This window comes from Sarcophilus harrisii, chromosome 1 (assembly GCF_902635505.1).
Source record: "Sarcophilus harrisii chromosome 1, mSarHar1.11, whole genome shotgun sequence".
NCBI classification, from domain to species: domain Eukaryota; kingdom Metazoa; phylum Chordata; class Mammalia; order Dasyuromorphia; family Dasyuridae; genus Sarcophilus; species Sarcophilus harrisii.
Genome location: NC_045426.1, coordinates 82,039,540 through 82,064,495, shown reverse-complemented (window position 1 = coordinate 82,064,495; position 24,956 = coordinate 82,039,540). Strand labels below are relative to the sequence as shown.

At 34.7% G+C, this 24,956-nt stretch overlaps 1 protein-coding gene across 1 annotated transcript in view; it reads left to right on the top strand.

The window, feature by feature from the left end:
* DOCK3 (dedicator of cytokinesis 3) overlaps positions 1–24,956 on the top strand; it is a 500,037-nt gene that overhangs the window by 163,886 nt on the left and 311,195 nt on the right. Inside the window, exon 4 of the mRNA XM_031958628.1 lies at positions 15,468–15,523. Within this exon, the coding sequence (XP_031814488.1) occupies positions 15,468–15,523 (56 nt within the window). The remainder of the gene's footprint in view (positions 1–15,467; positions 15,524–24,956) is intronic.

Here is a 24,956-nt window from a genome sequence, read left to right as displayed (position 1 = left end):
GAATTGGATACAGAAGGTAAAAATAACCCGGGAAGAAAAACAAAAATGCAAACAGTTTACATTCATTTCCCAGTGTTTTTTCTTTGGGTGTAGCTGCTTCTGTTCATCATTGATCAATTGAAACTGAATTAGGTCTCTTTGTCAAAGAAATCCACTTCCATCAGATTACATCTTCATACAGTATCATTGTTGACGTATATAATGATCTCTTGGTTCTGCTCATTTCACTTAGCATCAGTTCATGTAATTCTCTCCAAGCCTCTCTGCATTCATCCTGCTGGTCATTTCTTACAGAACAATAATATTCCATAACATTCATATACCACAATTTACCCAATCATTCTCCAATTGATGGGCATCCATTCATTTTCCAGCTTCTAGCCACCACAAACAGGGCTGCCACAAACATTTTGGCACATACTGGTCCCTTTCCCTTCTTTAGTATCTTCTTGGGGGATAAGCACAGTAGAAACACTGCTGGATCAAAGGGTATGCACAGTTTGATAACTTTTTGGGCATAATTCCAGATTGCTCTCCAGAATGGTTGGATTCGTTCACAACTCCACCAACAATGTATCAGTGTCCCAATTTTCCTGCATCCCCTCCAACAATCATCATTATTTTTTCCTGTCATCTTAGCCAATCTGACAGGTGTGTAGTGGTATCTCAGAATTGTCTTAATTTGCATTTCTCTGATTAATAATGATTTGGGACACTCTTTCATATGAGTGGTAATAATTTCAATTTCATCACACAGATGAAATTTTTGAAATTACAAAGAACAAACTTGTTTCCAAAGAAGAAATATGAGAAGACACTTTAATCCATTATTTTGCAGGAAAAAAGATACATGAATGTAGAACATTGCATATACAACTTGTATTTATTGTTGGTTTTGTTGACTTTTTTTATATTCTTTTCATCTTTTTAAAAAATTCTTATATGGGACAGCTTTGTGGGAAGGAAAGGGAGAGAGAGAAATAAGTAAATCTAAGTAATATAAAAAGACACCATTAAAAACATTTTTCTCTTTTTTTTCCCTGAGGCAATTGGGGTTAAATGACTTGCCCAAGGTCACACAGCTAGGAAGTATTTAGTGTCTGAGGCCGGATTTGAATTCAGGTCCTCCTGACTTCAATAAAAACATTTTAAAAGCACTATTTAGGAACTTTGGGGGAAAAGATAGAAAAAATAAATTCTGTTTTGGAAAGGTTTTATTTGAGATATCTATATATATTGTTCCAAAAATTCTGTTGGTAACACATCAATGAGGAGAAAGACCATGAATAAAATATGTATATATATACACACACACCAAAACAATGTGTGTATGTATGTATGGCTATATGACAACTGAGCACTTAAGGCTAACTACAGATTGGACAATACTCTATTAGCATATGCTTGGAAAATGGCCCTCCCCACTATTCTGTGCTGGTTCAATCTTTTGGTGTACACAGAGAATTGTGGGAAGGATTAGGGGGTGGTGTAAGACAAGCCAGAATCACTTTGGTGGTTGTGGAAGAGAAGTAAGGGCCTGCATCCATCCTGTTCACTTCTACCCCTAAAGAACAAGAATAAAGACTAAGGACTTTTGCTTATCCTGACTCTGGCTGATTCTAAGGTATCCAGGGTGCTAACCTGGACTTCACATTCAAACACACACACACACACACACACACACACACACACACACATCTGCATTGAGATGATCATTGAAAAGAGGAAAGCTCAGGATAGAACCCTGGGCTATGCCCACAGTTAGTGGGCATGACATAGATAATGCTGCAGCAAAGGGGATTTTGATGAGAGATGTTATAGATGAAGTTTGCCTGTCAAAGGTTGCTAAAAATGTATTTGCTGAATATATTGCAAGATACAGTCTTCAAATATTTTAACTGACCTTTAAACAGTTTGAGTTCACATGACCAATAAGATGGAGGACTTTCTCTGATGCTCTTGACTTATTAAACCTCTTTAAAATCAGAATTATGTACAGAAGATGAAGAAATTTCATCTTTTCCCATGGTCTAAGATACCAAGAACTCTGAGTTTAAAACCCAGTAAACTAACAGCAGAAAAGGCTAATACTTATGCAACTTTGTCAACCTTTCCTCTGTAACCGTTTGTACAAGGTGATTGGCAGGCTTGCAACAGAATTTAATTCCACACTTCTCCCCACTTTCAGTGCTGTGGCAAACCAAAAGACAAAAATTTGATCTAGCTGAGACTGTAAGATACTAGCACTTAGTGTTGCAATAGTACTCAGCTAGAGAATGAGGAGTAAAAGAAACTGGGGAAGAATGCATTCTGAGTGCTCCACTAAGCCTGAGAAAGAGGAAACTGGGTTTCATATGGGTTCATGTCTCTCACCTCTAGAAGACATTTGGTACAGAGTAGATAAAATGAAATGAAGATGTACGCAGCCTAAGATTGCTTTGAGGTCTGCCTCTCAGGCCAACTATAATCAAAGGGAAAGAAGGTGGAAAGTGAAGAAAGGGGGAAATGACTGGGTGAAAACTGAAACTGCCAAAGATTTCAAGAGGAAGAAAACTCAATCAAAGACCTTGAACATAAATAGCTAAATGAACAGGTAAGATATTGAAGAAAACACAACCTTCAAATCAACTAATTGAGTACAAATTCAACCAAAGGTAACTAATATCCCTTGCAGAGCTAAGCCAACCCAATCATTAAAAAAAGTAAGTTAAATCCAAAAAATGAAGCATGCTTTTCAAATGCCCAAAATATCAAAAAGATAAGAAAGATAAACAAACCAAGGACAACAAGAACAAAATAACAGAGAAATCACTAAAAGATTTTTTTCTTTCTAATAGTATACAAGAAGACAAGGGTGAAAATTGAAATCATATATGAGAGATGGTAGAAAAACAGTCCTGAAATACCTTTTACTGAACTTCCCAGTGACCCACCTACAGGTGAATCTGTTATTTTTGTGATAATAAATTGCAGAGAGGGGAGGAAGATTGAGGAAGGAAAAAACTATAAAAGATAGATATGATATATTCTGATGAAATCAAAGGATATCAAGGAAAGGAAAATAACCCTATTGTCTTTCAAGAAGATGACTTGGAGGAGAATGGGGTTGGTATGGCAAAGAGATGGAGAATTTTATCTTAGTCATTAGGAGTCAGTCATTGGTCTAGCTGGAGAGAGGCAACCATTGGGGAAGCCAAGGATTCAGGGTTCTATTTGTATTTGTAGGGGTGCAACAAATAAGTTGTCATGAATAAACTCATTATTCAAACTTTTATGCAGTATTGAAAATGTAAATGTCTACTATCTTTACAAAAATATCCATCTTATTACCAAAAGTGTATTTATTTTTCTGACAGTTAAATGTTAAAAGTCTTTACTTTATATGTGTTACATGAAAATGTTATCTTTAGTACTGTACTAGATAATAAGAACGAAAGTAGTCAAGCCTCTTCACAGAGAGTCCTTGTCAAGAAAACAACTGTTGTTTATTATATAATTCAAAATGTTGGCTACTCATTTTTGGAGGAGATCAAACATTTTGCTTCATGCAGCAACTATTTTTGTACATTGCGTGGCACTCTTGAGCACATGACTTAAAAAAAAGATCAAGAAAGAAAAAGAACATTAATTAAAATCGCTGAACGTAAATGATGTGTAGGAGTTGAGCTTTATATAATAGCAGATGCTGCATCTGCAAGCTAAGAACTTCTGATTTTTTTCCATGATATCTTGTCTTCTTCTATTTCCCAAGGATTTTTTTGTTGGTTTATTATATGACTAGAATGGAGGCTTATCCAGCTAGGAAGGGCATTAGGGTTCCTTTAACTACTTTCTTTAAACCTGGGAATTTACTGAAATAGTGTATAAATTTTCCAATTCTAGAAACTTTATCAGCTAAATTTAGATATTCCAACAAATAAGTTTAACTATAAATTTGCTCTTGATTTCCCTATTAATATTCATGGTGATGACCTGTCCCAGATTCTCTGGCCTCTATATTCAACAGTCATTTTCTATTCCTGTCATCATTCTCTCTCTCTCTCTCTCTCTCTCTCTCTCTCTCTCTCTCTCTCGTTAGTGATTTGGAGCATTTTTCGTATAGTTATTCATGTACACTTTTTATTATTCATTCATCAGTATGCAGATAATAAGTAACCTTATTGTCTGTCATTTGATCTATAGTTTCTAAACTATTCATTAAGGCTTTTTATTGATGACCCTTCATGTCTGTTCCTACCTAACTCCAGATCTCACTAATATTATTTTTTTTGTTGTGGTTGTTTTTTATTTATTTATTTTATTTTTAATTTTTTAATTTATATAACATATGCATGGGTAATTTCTCAACATTAACTCTTGCAAAACCTTCTGTTCCAACTTTTCCCCTCCTTCTCCCCACTCCCTCCCTTAGATGGCAGGTAGTCAAATACATGTTAAATATGTTAAAGTATATGTTAAATCCAATATATGCATAATATATATACATATTTATAGTTATCTTGCTGCACAAGAAAAATCAGATCTAGAAAGAAAGAAAAAATCTGAGAAGGAAAACAAAAATGCAAGCAAACAATAACAGAAAGAGTGGAAATGCTATATTGTTGTCCACACTCATTTCCCATTGTTCTCTCTCTGGGTGTAGATGGCTCTCTTCATCACTGAACAATTGAAACTAGTTTGAATCAGTTGAAGTATTGAAGAGAGCCACATCCATCAGAGTTGATCATCGTATAATCTTGTTGTTGCTGTGTATAATGATCTCCTGGTTCTCCTTATTTCACTTAGCATCAATTCATGTAAGTCTCTCCAGACCTTTCTGAAATCATCCTACTGGTCATTTCTTACAGAACAATAATATTCCATAACATTCATATAGCACAGTTTATTCAGCCATTCTCCAATTGATGGGCATCCATTCATTTTCCAGTTTCTAGTCACTACAAAAAGGGCTGCCACAATCATTTTTGCACATGTTGGTCCCTTTCCCTTCTTTAAGATCTCTTTGGGATACAGGCCCAGTAGTAACATTGCTGGGTCAAAGAGTATGCACAGTTTGATAACTTTTTGAGCATAATTCCAAATTGCTCTCCAGAATGGTTAGATTCATTCACAATTCCACCAACAATGTATCAGTGTCCCAGTTTTCCCATATCCCCTCCAACATTCGTCATTACCTTTTCCTGTCATCTTAGCTAATCTGCGAGGTGTGTAATGGTACCTCAGAGTTGTCTTAATCTGCATTTCTCTGATCAACAATGATTTAAAGCATTTTTTCATATGACTATAAATGATTTTAACTTCTTCATCTAAAAATTGTTCATATCCTTTGACCATTTATCAATTGGAGAATGGCTTGATTTCTTATCAATTTGAGTCAATTCTCTATATGTTTTGGAAATGAGACCTTTATCAGAACCTTTGAATGTAAAAATGTTTTCCCAGTTTATTGCTTCCCTTCTAAACTTGTCTGCATTAGTTTTGTTTGTATAATAACTTTTTAACTTAATATAATCAAAATTTTCTATTTTGTGATCAATAATGATTTCTAGTTCTTCTTTGGTTACAAATTCCTCCTCCACAGGTCTGAAAGGTAAACTATCCTATGTTCTTCTAATTTATTTATAATCTCATTCTTTATGCCTAAATCATAAACCCATTTTGATCTTATCTTGGTATATGGAATTAAGTGTGTGGGTCAGTGCCTAGTTACAACCATACTAGTTTCCAATTTTCCCAGCCATTCACTAATATTCTTTACACTGACCTAATCCTTTCCCTAAATTAACTTTTTTGGCATACATATTCCCAACTAAATATCTATGTTAATTCTACTCCTTCAGTTGACATACTTTTCCTTTTTCTCATTCATGTTCCTCATTTATTCTAAAAAACATACAAGAAAGATTTCTTTTTCTTCGTAGAATAACAGTAAGATAACTCCATTGATGTTCTGTTTTATCTTTTCACTACTGACTAGTGTACCAACTTATGGAGCTTTGGGAATTGTAGGTAAATGATGATGTTAGGACCTAGAGGAGCCCATATTTCTCACAGATACCTCAATAAAACCTAAAATGAATCATTAGTAGGAAAAATTAGAATAATCACCTGTAGATTCTTTCACCCAGATTAAGGATGTTTAGGATTATTGCTAAAATCCCTATAGGAACCCTAAATTAAATACGGCAATGATTAGAAAGTTGGGCACAAAGCACCTTCAGGTTACTGGAGAAGTCTAACATGGTCTAGAACCTGGTGACCTCAGGGTGTGAGTAGGAGCTGGATTCCAGGCAGATAACCCTAGAAAACAACCATTCTAGGACAATTCTGAAACCTTGCAGGCACCCCCAAAGCTTTATGGCAGGTGTCCACCATGAGAGCTGCCACCCTGAAGCTCAGTAGAAAGATCTGAGGCAAAAGCTATCTCTGTCTAGAAAGACTAGCAGAGTGCTTGAATGTCCTGATCCTCTGTGGCATGAAGGAGAATTTAGGCAGAATGAACATTGCATCCCTTCCTCAAAACCTAGACAGTGATGCTGCTAAGATTACAAAACAATGGAAAGCATTGAATACAATGAAAAAGGACCTTGGACTCAGGCCCAGGGAGTAAACTTCAACTCACAAAAAATCCAGAGAAAAGATATCCTAGTCACAAGGACCTCATTTAAAGAATTGAGTGATCTGAAAATTTAGAATGAACCAAAATAGAAAATAATTCAGTGTGAAAAGAAATATTAAAACAAAATCACAAAATGGGAAAGAATTGGAATATGTAAAAATATGATATGCAAAACAACTTATCTGGAAAATATGTCAAGGAAATATAACCTAAAAATTAACTTAAAATCATGGCAAGAAAGGCTGGATATAATACTTCAAGAAATTTTGATCTGAAAACTGCCCAGACTCTTAGAACCAGAAGGCAGATTGAAAACAATAATAGTCTATAGACAGTCCAAAAGAAAACTCAAACTCAGAATTTCCAAAATATCATAAACAAAATTCAGAGCTTCCAATCAATGAAAAAGTAATATAAGAAACCATAAAGAAAGAGTTCAAATGCTATGGCTGAGATTACATAAGATGTGGTACCTGCTAGAGTGAAGCATAGGTGAGTTTAGAAAATGATGTATCAACAAGAAAAAAGCTAAAGACTTACAGCAAGAGTTGAGTAGTCATTTTGCAATGGAAATATACGAACCAAGAGAAATGTAGAAAGCTACACACATTTTTAAATTGAAAAGGAAATATGTAAGGATGAATTATTTACATGCTGATATGGAGATAAGAAGTAAATTCTTTCCAGATATAAAGTAAAAGTTCATTAAGAAAGCTAAATACGAGAGGTCCAGGGAGTAGTTTTATAGTATTTTGATGGTTTTACTGAAGCAACAGAGAAGAATTAAGGGACTATACTATGGTAGAAATGGAAGGGAAGACACAGAAATTATTATCAAACACTAGAAGTACATAATATGAAGTCTATAATCATGTGGGAAAGGTGGGGAATGAACAACCCATGAACCACACTTTCATCTAAAATAGATGTAAACCAAATGTAGTTTCACACAATGACACATGTACCCAAATAAACATTGTGATATTAAAAATTCATTGAATTCAAAAGATAAATGGGAGAAATTCCTATAGAAAAATTCCTATAATATGTGTATTCATGTGATCTTTGAATAATGGATGGAAACATAACTGAAGAAAACTTGAACACAGTGAATTCCCAAAACTAAACAACAGAGTAGAAATTCTGAAAAAAAATTAAAGAGATTAATAAATTGAAAACAAAACATTGAATTGACAAATATAGGAGTTTAAAAAAATAGATAAAACATTTAGCAAGTCTGATTTGCTTTCAAATTTGGTAACAAATCTGTCAGTATTAAAAATTTAAAAAGACAAATTTAAATTGAATATGTATAAAATTATACATGTTTTATACAAGCATCTTAACAAGCATGTCTTAAGGAGGAAGACATATGAGAAAATATTTAGTTCCATTGTATATTTCAATGTTACCACATGTAATCTTTGGCCAGTGACTAGGCCAGTTGGCACCTCTAATGACTGTAAGATCTGCACCTGTGTCTACCAATCCTTCTAATGGTATGCTATTTATGTAGATAGTGAGCATAGGTCCTTCAGCTGTCACAGCTGCTGTCCAGTATATTCCTGGACTTTGTTGCTTGGAGTCAGAATCTGGGCAACTATCACCAGATTGCTTATTAGAAGTCTGTTTGAGTAAACCTGATGCTACTACTTCTCCTGGGTAATAAGTCACACATTGTCTGCCTGTGTTATTGACTGGGATATTATCTATACGTTCCCCAGTTTCCCACATCAGTGTATGTAGATGGACATTGTCTTGTAAGTACTCTGAGGAGGTGAAATGGTCAAGCCTACTGTGCCTGAAAGCAAGGGATCCATAGGCTGGAGAGGAACAGATTTCACCTCTCCAGGGGGTATCTCAGTTGTCCCAGCTGCATACAACTCTGTTCTCCCCGATTGTAGTCCCTTTCTCCCATCAGGTTGCTTCCTGGCTGATTTATTGTGTAATCCCTTTCTCCCATCAGATTGCTTCCTGGCTTATTGGTCATATCTGGGTACTGAACTTCTAGGCACTCTCTGGGTATAGCTGCCATCATGCCCCAAGTATTTTTTGTCTTGGGCCCTAGGGCTGGGCCCCTCATCCCATTTCCCTGAACCTGTCTACATTCTGATGCCCAATGGAAGCTTCTGTTTCATTTTTGGACATGGGGTATTGGGTCTTGTTCTCCCACCCTGTTTTCTCACTCTGTCTCTATGCCAACATTGAGCTTTCAGATGCCCTACTTCACCACATTGAAAGCATTGATGAGTCTCTCTGGAAGTTCCTTGCCAAAAGGGACCCTGTCTTCCCATGTTCCAATCTTGGGAAGCCTGTATCATAGCCTAACTATAAAAGTTATTTGAGCCCACTGAGGCACAGTGTCTTATGATCTCTTCTAAAGGACTATCCTTGCGTAGTCCTAGTATAATTCTTCTACAAACCTCATTAGCATTTTCTTTGTCAAGTTGCCTTATCATAATTTCTGTTACTGCATTTTCATCATTAGTGTATATGACAGCTGTCTGCAAATGTCCCACAAAATCAACAAAGGGCTCATTTGGCCCTTGTGCAATTTTTGTGAAGGCTTCACCCTTGTTGTTTTTACCAGGGAGAAAAGCCTAAGCTTTGATAGCAGCTTTGCTCATATGCTGCTATGGGGTAATTAATCTTTACTTAAATGTCTGCATAAAAACCTACACCTCTTAATTGGTCATAAGTGATTGGAGGATTAACTCCATTATGACTATTTCATTGGACTTGTATCCTACAGAGCTCACTATATTCAGAAAGCCACAACAAGTTTTGTCCAGGTTCTAAGCATGTCCTTGCTATAGATTTCCAGTCACTAGGGGTTAAGATTTCATAAGCCAAATTCTGTAATAACATCTTAACATAAGCTGATGTAGCCCCATAAAGAGTGCAAGCTTTTTTCTGGTCTTTGAGGATTTCTATGTCAAAAAGAGTGTATTTTCTACTTTCTTGACCTGAAGAATTAAACTGTTGAATCACAGGATACATTCCTATTTTCAAATCAGCTAAATCCTGCCCTTCTTCTGTGATTTTAAGTACTGTCTTTTCATTGACCCATACTTGACACTGTATACCAAGAAATGATCAAAATGGGTTCATGACCTAGGCATAAAGAATGAGATTACAAATAAATTGGAAGAGCATAGCATAGTTTACCTCTCAGACCTGTGAAAAAGGAAGAAATTTATGACCAAAGAAGAACTAGAGATCATTATTGATTACAAAACAGAAAATTTTGATTATATCAAATTGAAAAGTTTTTGTACAAACAAAACTAATGCAGACAAGATTAGAAGGGAAGCAATAAACTGGGAAAACATTTTTACAGTCAAAGGTTCTGATAAAGGCCTCATTTCCAAAATATATAGAGAATTGACTCTAATTTATAAAAAAATCAAACCATTCTCCAATTGATAAATGGTCAAAGGATATGAACATTATCAGATGAAGAAATTGAAACTATTTCTAGCCATATGAAAAGATGCTCCAAATCATTATTAATTAGAGAAATGCAAATTAAGACAACTCTGAGATACCACTATACACCTGTCAGATTGGCTAGAATAACAGGGAAAGATAATGAGGAATGTTGCAGGAGATGTGGGAAAACAGGGACACTGATACATTGTTGGTGGAATTGTGAATACATCCAGCCATTCTGGAGAGCAATTTGGAACTATGCTCAAAAAGTTATCAAACTGTGCATACCCTTTGATCCAGCAGTGATACTACTGGGCTTATACTCCAAAGAGATATTAAAGAAGGGAAAGGGACCTGTTTGTGGCAACCCTCTTTGTAATAGCTTGAAACTGGAAAATCAGTGGATGCCCATCAATTGGAGAATGGTTGGGTAAATGAATGTTATGGAATATTATTGTTCTGTAAGAAGTGACCAGCAGGATGAATACAGAGAGCCTTGGAGAGACTTACATGAACTAATGCTGAGTGAAATGAGCAGAACCAGGAGATTATTATATACACAACGATACTGTATGAGGATGGATTCTGAAGGAAGTGGATTTCTTTGACCAAGAGTCCTAACTCAGTTTCAATTGATCAATGATGGACAGAAGCAGCTATACCCAAAGAAAGAACACTGGGAAATGAATGTAAACTGTTTGCATTTTGGTTTTTCTTCCCATGTTATTTCTACCTTCTAAATCCAATTCTTCCTGTGCAACAAGAGAACTGTTCGGTTCTCACACATATATTGTATCTAGGAAATACTGTGACATATTTAACATGTATAGGACTGCTTGCCATCTGGGGGAGGGGGTGGAGGGAAGGAGGGGAAAAGTGGGAACAGAAATGAATGCAAGGGATAGTGTTGTAAAAAATTATCCAGGCATGGGTTATGTAAATAAAAAATCATAATTATGAAAAAAGTACTGCCTTTTGCAATCTAGTCATAGGAGGGAGTGATTTCTGGGGGGATGTGCTGGTGGTATCACTGCCCCTCCCACTACTCCTCCTCCTTCCATCCTGAAAGGTGAAGTTGATGGGGGCATGTCAAGAGCCAGTTCTGGTTTAGGCGGGTTGAAGCTGACTTGTGAGAGGAGAATCACCATGCCCTTCACCACAACCTTTAACCTCACTTAATTCCTCATGCCCTCTGGTGATATTGCTATTAATCTCTCCTTTGTCTTCCTCTTTTTCCTCACACTTCTTCATCTGGCTGTTCTAAAAACTTTTCTTTTTATCTATAACTTGCAGGATTCTTTAAGGCCAATTATATTATGTTGTATGTATAGAATGTTTCCTTGGAAATTGAATCAGGACCTTTATCATTGTAGTATTCACATAGTTGATCTCCTACTAGCTTCCAATTATCTGCCTCTATATCTTCTTCCTTTAAGAACCAAGGGGAAGTGCATTCTACTGTACCCAAGAGTCCAGCAATCTGCTCTCAAGTTACGATTTAGCCTTGCCCCTTGATCAACTTAAGTATGCTTTCTATAGCGCCCCCTCGGGGTGGGAGTGGGGTTGGGGGTAGGGATGGAAGAGAATCTTTTCCTAATATCTGCCCCATTTAGCTAGAAAAGGTTACTAGTTTAGCCCTTAACAAAGTAAGTCCCCTGTTTTTCTATTAAAACACTCACCCTATTTCTTAGTCACTGGGAACTTCTTCAGTGAAATTAGGGTCCTTGGTCCACATGTTGGGCACCAAATGTGAAGACCGAGTTAGCACCCTGGATGCCTTACAATCAGCCGGAGTTAAATAAGCAAAAGTTCTTGATCTTTATTCTTGGTCTTTAGGAGTAGAAGTAAACAGGATGGATGCAGGATCTCCACAATCTTCCTTCTGTTTGTCTACCACCAAAGTGACTCTGACTTGTCTTGCTCCATCCCCTAATCCTTCCCACAATTCTCTGTATACACCAAAAGATTGAACCACTACAGAATAGTGGGAAGGGCCATTTTCCAAGCATATGCTAATAGAGTATTGTCCAATAAGTAATTAGCCTTACGTGCTCCATTGTCTGACCCCAGTGCATCAACTCAGAGTTTCAGCCCTTTACAGTTTCATATCATATATTTAAAGCTTTTAAGAAAATAATGCATTTTCCTCCATGGATTATATATCAAAATGTTTTAATTCACAATATGCCTTACTGTTTCATTAAAATTATATTCTTATATTCACCAATACTTAAGTTAAAATGAATAAAGTAAAAATAAAATACATTGCCTCATGTTATTTGTTTTTCTTTTATTCTTCTTTTGTTCCTATCATGCTATATTAGAGTTTCTGTTGAACAGCATTTCTCCATTGTCTCTGTTTGCCAGGAAATAATCTTGTTAATTCAAGATGTGCAAGGAAAAAAAACTATAGACAGAACTAGGTGGTTTTATGTACAGTAAGAAAAGATGGGTTGAAGTCCTGGGGGAAACAACTATTATACTTTTTAGAAGGAAAAGATGAAGGTCAGACCCATTTTTAGGCCTGGATCACAAGATGATATTAATATAATCAGAATAAGTCTTTTTAAAATGATAACTCTATCTTCCAATGTAGTTGTGTTAGTTTTTTAAAATACTTGTTCTTTATTATCTCTTCTTATTTTCCCCAATAGAACAACAGGTAAAGTGTTATATACAGATGACTTATATTGAATTTATTCGGTTCTTTTTCAATCATGTCCAATTCTTCACGACCCCACATACCAGAGTGGTTTTGCCATTTCCTTCTCCGGCTCATTTTTATAGATGAGGAAACTGAGGCAAATAGATTTAAGTGTCTGAGAACAGATTTGAACTGAAGAAGAAGAATCTTTTGACTCCAGATTTGATTGTCTATCTACTGTCCTTATGTTGAATGGAAGTAGATTAAAGGGATCTGAAAGGCAAGGGATGTGATTTGGATTCTGGGAGAATTAAAGGAGTTCACAAATCAGGCATTACAGTAATAATAGCACTTAGCACAGTAGCTGTCACATAGTAGGTACACATAAGTATACTACTTGATTGACCAACAGTCACCATTTATGTTTAGAGTTTTAAAAGTATTTTACAAATATTATTTAGTTTCTAAGTTTGTAACTAAAAAAACATGAACACGCTTTTACTTCTCAGACCTGAGAATTTAGGTTTGTGCATTTGCTGTAGAAAAATTCATCTGCATACCAAGTCTCTGTTTAATTGGACTTTACTTGAACATGTTCTTAGATTTCTGGAGATACTTATAAGGAGAAAACCTTAGTACAATTTGGGAGCCTAGCCAACAGAATAGAAATATTTGGGGATCATACAGTAGGCCTTTGGTATCCTTTACTTTCCAGGGCTGTTAATCTATTCCTGTTTCTGAAGAATATCTAATTAATAAAACTTAAATCATATAAATATTGCAATAATTATATTTAATTAATAGAATAATGGAGTCAGAAAAATGTTAAAAGTTGTCATGAGGAGGAGCCATGAGCCTTTGCTATTTTGTCTATAATCAAAACAATTTTAAAGAATCAGTTCAAACTATCTTTATTCCATTTCTGCATTGACTTTGAAAAGTTATCACATTAAAAGTAACAGACTCTCAAAATGGTTGAAAAATTTCTTTTTAGAAATACATTTAATTTAACAAAGCAGTCAGACTTAAAAAAATAAAGTGGAACTCTTAACAAATATCAAAAATTTCTGATTTCATATTCACTACATTTGGTAAGTATATTTCTTTCATTTCTCAATTTATTTTCTAGTAGCAGGAAGGCCATTTTAATGTAACACCAATCAAATATCAGGTCCTATGGCGAGCTAATCTGTACACCTTGAGAAACTCCATTTGACCTTGATGAGAATTCTGCTAGTTGAAAGAATATCTCAAAACAGTTTTTAAATTACCCTTTATTATTTTCCCTGTAGAATTTTAGCTCTTTGGGGTTCTGAGACTTTTTCCTACACTCAATTTCAAGTTCTATCAGTGAATGTGCTATGAGAGAGAAAGAATGTCAAGGAATGAAAGGTTAAGTTCTGCTGTCTTTTCACTTGTTGATTATTACTATTTTCCACTGAAAAAAAGTAATATAAGGATGGTGCCAGATATTCCTTGAAAATTTTTACTTAATGGATACAAAAAGATTTATTTATTTAGAGAAAATATATCTCTCATATTCTCAAGTGAGAGGTACTGTCCAAAACACTGAGGTTTTGTCCCACAAATGTAATTTGTCCTTAAGAGGAGGGGTATGTCCCAATGGAAGGGAAGTTGTTGAATGGAACTTTCTGTGTTTTGTGTGGCAGCCTTCATCCTTTTGTTCTCCTTAATCATTTTCATGCTTCTAAAACAACTTTCTCAACTACAAATGTGTTATTTAGATTTTTTTTCTCTATAAAATGAAACCACTCATGAACCATTGCATTTTCTTCTAATGAAGTATATCTTTGAAATTACAACATATATTTCTTTGGAAATTGATTTACATTGGTGCCTACATCTGAAAAAATATACTAATTTGATAGTTGTTTAAAACCAACCTAATCGATATGCTATTCTTTGGAGAACCTTTGGTGTATTAATGGATGTTGTATGGTTAGGCTATCATAGTTAAATAAATTTTAGTTTCTGTGTATGTATACAAAAGGATGGATGCAAATGTGCCTTACTAGACTGGCCTTTTTTTCTGCTGACATAGTAAGAGTGTTCCAGTTAGATAGATCTAATGACCTGTGAATCCCAGAAAGCAGCACCTACATCAAAAGAATTCTACCCATACCTTCTTTCAACATTCTTATCTAAATGATGAATGATTCATGAATTCAGAAGTCTAAGGTCTGCTTAACAAGACTGGTGAATTAGAAAAAGTAACCAGATCTTCCCAAGTAAAACACAGTACTAGTCCTCCTAATTGCTGTTGCCTTTTTAGCTTAGCTCCAGTTCTGTTCAGAGCTCTACTTTCCTTTTATTATGGCATTTGGTTCTTTGCTTCATCCCAATCTTCGGCCTAGTCACTTTATATTTTAATTAATTATTATTACTAAATAAATGAAATCTTTGTAATTCCTATACTATTGATTCATTCCATCTTGGTTTATAAATATGATCCCAAGTTTGTACTTGTAGAATGAAAAGATCATAAAATTGCAAAGCCATTTCTCTTCCCTTCTATTAAAGATCAAAATGCCCTGGGATAAAGATAATTTTGCTTGTAAGACTAGTGTTTAGTTTCCATGTAGCATATACATGAAGTCCATATATTCCCTGTGCATTGCCTTAGGGAAGCAACCATAGGGGAAAAAGAAGCTATTTTATGTAGAAAGTTGTCTGTTCAAGTTCTTTTATGTTTGGTCAAGATGAGATGAAAACAACATAATTTTTTTCTGATATGAAACATCTGTTTTTCAGGGGATCTTTCCTGCAAACTACATTCATTTGAAAAAAGCAATTGTCAGCAACAGGGGGTAAGTAATTTGTTTTTCTTAAGTATAAAATTTATAGACTATTGTCAGAAAAAGGGGATATGGTAAGTACAATTTCCTCTTTATTATCCTTAAATTGTTAATTTTTAAATGATGATAAAAACAGAATAGAAGCATAGGGAAGAAGAAGCTGGCCTTAGATTCATTCTCTGCCTGTACTGGTTTTGTGACCCTGTGCAACTCACAAATTCTGATTATCTTCTTCCCCTACATGCAATACTCTATGACTAAAGTGCATTGCTAGAAGAGTTTCCTCACTGGGAGTTCCATATACCAATGAAATTAAAATACTAGTCCTCCAAATAGTGATTAAAAATTATACACATATGTAGTGATTTGGTTTATGAAATATTTTCTTCACAATTCATAGCGCACATATATCTAGCTTCCTCTTATTAGGCCATGTTTCACATCCCATCCAGATATTTACTCTAGTCATTTTCTTTCTATTCTCTCTGAAGCCATTTGTGTATATATCATCTCTTTAAGATTCTTCTTGGTTCATATTAAATAGTTTAATTGTAAAAAAAAACATATTTTACATGAAGGAAATTTTATATATCAATTGTTAAAGGATATAGAATACTGCCACTGTTATAGGTAAACATTGCAATGCCTAAAAGAAGTATAAAAAGAATTTTTATGTAATTTTAAAAGTTTAAAGAGATATATAAAGAAATCAGATATGATTCAAGTAGCTTTGCATCAAAAATTATCTGTAGAAAAGACTCAAATCACCTTATTTTCACATGAATAATTTGGTTTTTAAAGAAGTGGAGAAAAACTTTTTATTTATTGACAACTAGAGAAATATTTATGTAAAACTCAGTTTTAGGGACATCAGAAGAGTTGTAGAACCATATGGAGATCTTAGAACATTAGAATTATATATCAGCTACCTGGCATATTACTATTTAATGATTTAAGAGGATAATTTAATTTTTAATAACATTTTTTCCAGTTACATGTCAAGAAAATTTTTAGCATTCATTTTTACAAGATTTTGAGTTCCAAGTTTTTTTCTTTCTTTCCCCTCTTCTGAAAGTGATAGTCAATTTAACATATAATAATAATATATGTGTGCTATTACATAAAACATATTTCCATATTAGTCATAGTTGCAAAAAATGAACAGATCAAAAGAAAAAATAAAAAAAAAGAATAAAATAAGTGAAAAAATATTCTTCAATCTGCATTCAGAGTCAATCTGTTCTCTATCTGGATATGAATTAGCATTTTTTTTGTATGTCCTGTGTACTTGTCTTGGATCACTGAGTTGCTGAGAAGAGCTGGATCATTCATGGTTGATCATCTTATTATGTTGTTATACTGTATACAGTGGTTTCATTGTTCTACTCATTTCATTTTGCATCAGTTTGTTTCTGAAATCTGCTTGTTCACTTCAAAGAATAGTTTAAAAGAGGGGGGGAAATCATCTAAATATTTAGACATAATATATGATTTTAAAAGAGCTGTTGATTTTGTTGGAGGAAATATAGGAAGTTGTTAACTTTTTAAGTGAAAGTTGAGTGATTGAGAATCAAAAGTTACTCATTTTAGCCTTTGAAGATAGGGAGGAACAAGATAAAGGTACCTGAGAAGGAGAATTGAAAAAACTGTTCAGGTCCCTGAAAAGCTTCCCTATTGGAGTTATGGCACCTAAAAACAGACAGCTGGCAGAACCTTAGCTAAGTAATTCCAGAGCAGTAGAAAAGATAAGTAATTTAACTGGCCAACTGCTTTAGTGACAGTGATATACTGAGATTGTGATATGTTGTATTATTTATTCACTGGTTTTAATAAGTGAGTAACTATGATATTTCTCTTGCATTATTGTTAAGTAAATGCTTATTTTTAAGATCTAGAATTGTCACTATTGTGAGTGACTGGTTTTGTAAATATCTGTGTGTATTATTTATGTTCATTAGATTGTGAGTGATTGGTTGTGCAAAAATAAGTATAGATGGGGGGGTTCAAGAGCTAGAGTAGTTAAGTAAAGAGAGAGTTTATTTTCTCTCAATAGGGTTATTCCTATAGCCTTATGAGATTTTAAGTATAATTTTGTGCTGATGAGATATCATCATGAATGAGTAGAAAACTCAAAGAAGGAGTCAGTATTTACATGACTAAGTAAGAATTATGAAGGCTCCTAACTCATGGAAGTTGGTCATGTCACTCTTGTTACAAATATATTTCTTTCCATACAACTGAAAGCAATGATAAAATAAGTACTATTTTTGTTTCTGGAAATGATATGTTAGTTCATCACTCTATTCACATTTCCTGTGATTTCCCAAATGGCCTTCGTTGGCCACCAAGTAACTATATGTGTGGTCTTTGCCTATTAGAATATGAACATCTTAAGTGTGGAGACTTTATGACTTTTTATTTGTATCTCTAGCATTTAGCAAAGTACCACAAAGTGTATGATTAATAAATGATTTTTGTTCATTTATTCAGCTACTTTGATAATAGGTAACACAAATATTAAATACTTTCCATAGTCATATGATTAAAACTCCAGGTCAAGTGTCCTAACTCCAAATCCTGTGTTGTTATTGTTGTTTTATTTAACCACATTGTAATTATCTTCATTTGTTTGTCTATGCAATAAGAAAATAACATGGATCATTACATACATATAGATACTTGAGTTTTTTCAGCATTTATATTTTAGTCAATGTTTTGTGGTTATTGAGTTGTCTCAGTCATATTCAACTCTTCATAACACCATCTGGGATTTTCTTGATGGAATCATTGGCATGGTTTGTCATTTCCTTCTCTAGCTCATTTTACAGATGAGGAAACTGAGGCAAACAGGATAAAGTGATTTGCCCAGGTTCATATAGTTAGCAAGTGTCTGAGGCTGGGTTTGAACTCAAGTTTTCCTGACTTCAGGGCCAGTATTCTGCCTAATGTGTCGCCTGAATCAATTCTTTGGTAATTACTTACCAAATCATTAATATTGATTATTTTAAAAGAAGGAACTTTCTATTATTAGTTGCAAGTAATGCCATCATTTTATAGCATAACGTATAAATGAGACTGTTCTAGTTTTCTTTAGTCATAAAATATTATTATGACAGAAGTTTAATACCAACATTTCATACCATGCCCCAAGTAGAGCTCCAGATTAATGCATGTCTTAGATATAAAAGGTTACATCCTAAATAGATTAAAGAAGCACAGAAAAAGTTACCTTTTATACATAAGCTAGGGGAAGAGTTTATATCTAAATAGACTATGGGAGAGGAAAACACAAGGTAAAGTATACATTTTTGATTATATAAATTTAAAATGTTTTTGTCAAAACAAGGAAAACGGGTAAATGTGGAAAAATCTTTGCACAAAATTTCTCTGAAAATGGTCTCACATCCAAAGACTTAATTCAAATGTATAAAACTACATGTAGTATTCCCCAGAAGTTATTTCTCAAATAAATAAATGATCTAAGTATGTGAACAGGTAATTTTCAAAGGAAGAAATTCAAACTATCAACAACCACATTAAAATATGCTTTAAATCAATACTTCTGGGAGCCAAGATAGCAGAATAAGTAGGCAGTAAATCACTGTAACTCTCCCATATTCATCTTCAAAAAACTATCAGATAGTACCCCAACAAATCCTGGAACAGCAGAAGCAGGAAAAAATCAGGAGGAAATACTCTTTGAGCCCAAAAAATGTGAAAAAATTTCACTTGAGTAAAAGGGAAGCACATCTCAAGACAGGAAGCATCCAGCAAGCCCCATCTCAGCAAACCAATGATAAATCCTGAGCCCCAGTGTAGTAGAGCAGGTAAATGCCAACACCAGGACTCTGCACATTCCTCAGCATAGCCAGGGGAATGGGGCAGACTCCAGCTTTGAGAACCGCTTCTTGCCTTAGTCCTGGGCAACCAGGCAACCTCCAGTGGACAGACTTCCACATGCTCAGTGTAGCCCCAGGTAAACAGGTAGACAACAACCCTAAGGTGCCTAAGCAAACAGATAACCTACAACAGGGGTCCTCAAACTTTTTAAATAGGGGGCCAGTTCACTGTCCCTCAGACTGTGGGAGGGCCGGACTATAGTAAAAAACAAAACAAAACAAAAAAAAAAACTTTGTTTTGTGGGCCTTTAAATAAAGAACTTCATAGCCCTGGGTAAGGGGGATAATCATCCTCAGCTGCGCATCTGGCCCGCGGGACGTAGTTTGAGGACCCCTGGGCCCTACAACATGACTCCCACCACCTCCCTCCCTACCAGGTGCTTCAGAATAATTCTAGGAAAACAGGTGCCTCATCTGCCCAGAAAGCCACCTGCTTCAGTGTGTCCTTGAGGAAACACAGAAACAAACAGCCCACTTTGGACCTCAGCACATATCAGACACCAGCATTAGGATCCTAGCTCTCAGCACCGGGTAAGCTACCAGACTCCTATGGCTCCAAGCAGTGCCAGCCATCCCCCATCCCTCTCAGTAAGATATAAGGGACCACCATAGGCCTCAGGGCAACACTAATGCAGTACCAGGTAAATAGTCAGAGCCTGTAGTCCCTGGCAAAAAAAAAGCAAAAACAGTTCATCTTCTACCCTAGAACCCCAACTCAAATGTAAAAAAAAGGAAAAAGATTTCAATGAGCAAACAACAGCAAAAAGAATCTGATCATAGAAGGATATTATGGTGACAAGTAGGATCAAGACACAAACCTAGAAAAGAACAACAGTACCAAAATATCTATGGGCAAAATCCCAAAGAAAAACAGGAAATGGTCTCAAGCCCAGAAAGAACCCATGTGAAAACTCAAAAAATGGAGCTTTAAAATCATATAGGAGAAGTAGAAGAACAATTGGGAAAAGAAATGAGAGTGATTCAACAGAATTAAGAAAAAAGAGTCAATAACTCAGGGAAAGAAAACAACTCCTTAAAAAGTATAATTGGCCAAATAGAAAAGAAAGTATAAAAACTAACTGAAGAAAACAACTTCTTAAAAGTTAGAATTGAGCAAGTAAAAGCTAATGACTCTATAAAACATCAAGAATCAATCAAAAACATTAAAAAGAACAAAAAAATAGAAGACAATGTAAAAACCTCATGGGAAAATAGATCTAGAAGAGACAATCTCAGAATCATTGGACTGCCTGAAAGCCATAATCAAAAGAAGGACATGGACAGACTTTTTCAAGAAATTATCAAGGAAAAAAACTGCTCTGATATCTTGGAAACAGAAGGCAAAACAAGCATTGAAAGAATACATCAATCACCTCAGGAAAGAGATTCCTCTCCCCCCCCCCAAAAAATATGGCCAAAATTCAGAACTGTCCACAAAAGGAAAAAATATTCCAAGTGGCCAGAAAGAAACAATTTAGATATCAGGGAGTTGCAAGATTACACAGAAGTCATGAAACTTGATATTCTGGAAAGCAAAGGAACTTGGACTACAAACAAGAATGACCTACCTGGTGAAATTAAACATAATACTTCAGAAGGGAAATTGGTTATTCAGTGAAATAAAAGGATTCCAAGCTTTCATAAAGAGAAAATTAGAATTAAACCAAAAATTTAATCTCCAAAATCAAGACTCAAGAGAAAGGTAAGTAGGTTAAAAGGGAGAATAAAACACAAGGTATTCAATAGAACTGATCTATTTACATTCTTACATAGGAAGATGATACTTGTAACTCTGAAACATTGTAATACTACAATTTGAAAAAATATACATAGAGGGTACAGGTACAAGGTAAATTTGAGGGAATGGCATAAAATAATTAAGGAATGAAAAAGAAGAGTACACTGGTTGCAGAAGGAAAGGAGAGGCAGAATAAACTGAATTATTTCTTTTTTTTTAATTATAGCTTTTTATTTACAAGTTATATGCATGGGTAATTTTACAGTATTGACAATTGCCAAACCTTTTGTTCCAATTTTTCCCCTCCTTCTCCCCAACCCCTCCCCCCGATGGCAGGTTGACCAATACATGTTTAATATGTTAAAGTATAAATTAAATACAATATAAGTATACATGTCCTAACAGTTATTTTGCTGTACAAAAAGAATCGGACTTGAAATAGTGTACTATTAGCCTGTGAAGGAAATCAAAAATGCAGGTGGACAAAATATAGGGATTGGGAATTCTATGTAATGGTTTATAGTCATCTGCCAGAGTTCTTTCGCTGGGTGTAGCTGGTTCAATTCATTACTGCTCTATTAGAACTGATTTGGTTCATCTCATTGCTGGAAATGGCCACGTCCATCAGAATTGATCCTCATATAGTATTGTCGTTGAAGTATATAATGATCTCCTGGTCCTGCTCATTTCACTCAGCATCAGTTCATGTAAGTCTTTCCAGGCCTTTCTGAAATCATCCCGCTGATCATTTCTTACTGAACAATAATATTCCATAATATTCATATACTACAATTTATTCAGCCATTCTCCAATTGATGGGCATCCACTCAGTTTCCAATTTCTGGCCACTACAAAGAGATCTGCAACAAATATTCGTGCACATACAGATCCCTTCCCCTTCTTTAAGATTTCTTTGGGATATTAGCCCAGTAGAAACAGTGCTGGATCAAAAGGTATGCACAAAGGGTATGATAACTTTTTGAGCATAGTTCCAAATCGCTCTCCAGAATGGCTGGATGTATTTACAATTCCACCAACAATGTATTAGTGTCCCTGTTTTCCCACATCCCTTCCAACATTCTGCATTATCTTTCCCTGTCATTCTAGCCAATCTGAGAGGTGTGTAGTGATATCTCAGAGTTGTCTTAATTTGCATTTCTCTTATTAATAATGACTTGGAGCATCTTTTCATATGACTAGAAATTAATCTGAATTATTTCACTTGAAGAGATATGAAAGACTCATTATGATGGAGAAGAGAATAAGAGAGTGAGTAATGGGCATTGCTTGAACATTAGTCTTATCAATATTGGCTCAAAGAGGAAATAACATGCATAATCAGTTGAACATTGAAAATTATCTTACCAGACAGGGAAGTAGGAGGGGAGTATTTAGTAAAGGGCAGGAGGAATGACAGAAAGAAAGACAGATTGGGGGAGGTGGTAGACAGATGCAAAACACTGGTGAAGAGAGAAAGGGTGAAAAGAGAGAAGACAAATAGGAGGATCAATAGGATGGAGGGAAATGGAAGTGGATAGCAGAATGGATCAAAAAATCAGAATTCTACAATATGTTGTTTACAAGAAACACACTTGAAACAGATACACACACAGAATAAAGCTAAGAGTCTGCAGCAGAATGTATAATGCTTCAGCTGATAACAAATTTTTTTAAAAGAAAGTGTAAAAATCCTGATCTCAGAGAAAGTAAAAGCAAAAATAGACCTAGAGCAATATCAATACTAAACATATGTGTACCAAATGGTATAGCATCCAAATTCTTAAAGGAGAAATTAAGTGAGTTATGGGAAGAAATAGATAGCATAGCTATTCTAGTGGAGTATCTTAACTGTCCCCTCTCAGAACTTGATAAGTCCAATAAAAATGAATAAAAAAGAAACTAAGGTAAATGCAATACTAGAAAAATCAAATCTGACAGACTTTGAAGAAAATTGAATCATAACACAAAGGAATGTATCTTTTGCTCAGAAGTATTTAGCACCTACACAAAAACTGATCATGTATTAGGAAATAAAAATATTAAAATCAAATGTAGAAAGGCAGAGGTATTAAATGTATTCTTTTTGATTAATAATACAATAAAAATTACATTCAACAAAGGTCAGTGGAAAATAGATTAAAAATTAATTGAAAACTACATAATCTCTAAATAATAAGTAGATCAAAGAACAAATCATAGAAACTTCAGTAATGTCATTAAAGAAAATGACAACAATGAGACAACTTACCAGAATTTATGAGATTCATCCAAATTAGTACTGAGAGAAAAATTTGTTTCTAAATTCTTACATCAACAAAATAGAAAAACAACATCAGTGAATTGGATATGCAAATAAAACTTTTAAAAAGGCTAATTTAAAATTCCCATTTAAGCATCAAATTAAAAACCCTCAAAAATAAAATTGAAAGTTTAAAAAAAAAAACTATTGACCTAATAAATAAATCTAGGACCTGATATTATTAATAAAAAAAAAAAACTCAATAAGATAAATAAACTATTGCTTAATAAAAGAAAGAAGAAAAGGAAATATAGTGTCAAAAATGAAAAGGGTGAAATCACCACCTATTTAAAACAGTCATTAAAAAATATTTTGGCCAAGACGATAGAGAGCAGACATGACTTTTTGTGATCTCCTTTGACTTCTCTCAAACCACAGTAGATTGAGCCTCTGAACTGGTTTCAAAATCACAGAACCCACAAATATTTGGAGTACAACGGATTCCCAGAAGAAGATACCTTGGAAGAACTTTGGAACAAATCTGTTTCAAATGGGCAGGGGGACAGTCTGCAAGCCCAGACCACAGCACAGGGAGCGTGGGGCAAGGAGCTGGGGCAGGGAGTCAGAGCACAGCTTCCATACACCTGGGAATCTTCTGTGAGCCTCTTAGAATACTCTAGCCTGGTTGCAAGTGGATGATCTAGCCAATTTGCTACAAAAGGCAAATTGTAAATCACTGAGCCCCGAAAGAATGCAGGACCTAGCCATGATTACTAAAGCAGCTGTCACTCTTTTCATTAAGAGCAGACCTCAAGATTTTAAAAATGAGCAAAAAACCAAAAAGAAATCTTACCATAGAAAGTTTTTGTGAGAGAGAGAGAACAGACCTCAAATCCTGAGATTCCTAAAGCAAATCAACTCCAAATGAAGCCTCAAAGGGAGATATTAGTGCCCATTTTACAAGGCTTTCTTGGAAGATTTCATAAAGAATCTTAAAAGAGAGTTAAAAGAAAAATGGGGAAAGGAAATGAGACCTTTGCAAGAAGGGATGGGAAAAGCATATAATTCACTACAAAATAGATTTGGTGAAATGGAAAAGGCATATAACTCCTTACAAAATAGATATGAAAAAGATACCAATTCATTGAAAAATAGAATTTGTGAAATGGAAATAAAATGCAATGAACAAAACAATTCAGTTGGCCAAATACAAAAGGCACTAAAAAAGGGAACTGAAGAAAATAATACACTAAAAATTAGAATTGAATAAATGGAAGTGAATGACTCAATAAGACTTCAAGAATCAATCAAACAAAACCCCCCAAAAATGAAAAAATAGAAGATAATATGAAATATCTCCTAGGAAAAACAAAAGACCTAGAAAATAGATCTAGGAGAGACTAAGGATTATTATACTTCCTGAAAGCCATGGTGAAAAAAAGAACCTAGACATAATCTTATAGAAAATCATAAAGGAAAATTGCTCTGATATCTTAGAATCAGAAGGTAAAATAGCCAGTGAAAGAATTCACTGATCACCTCCTGAAAGAGGTGCTGAAAGGGACTCCA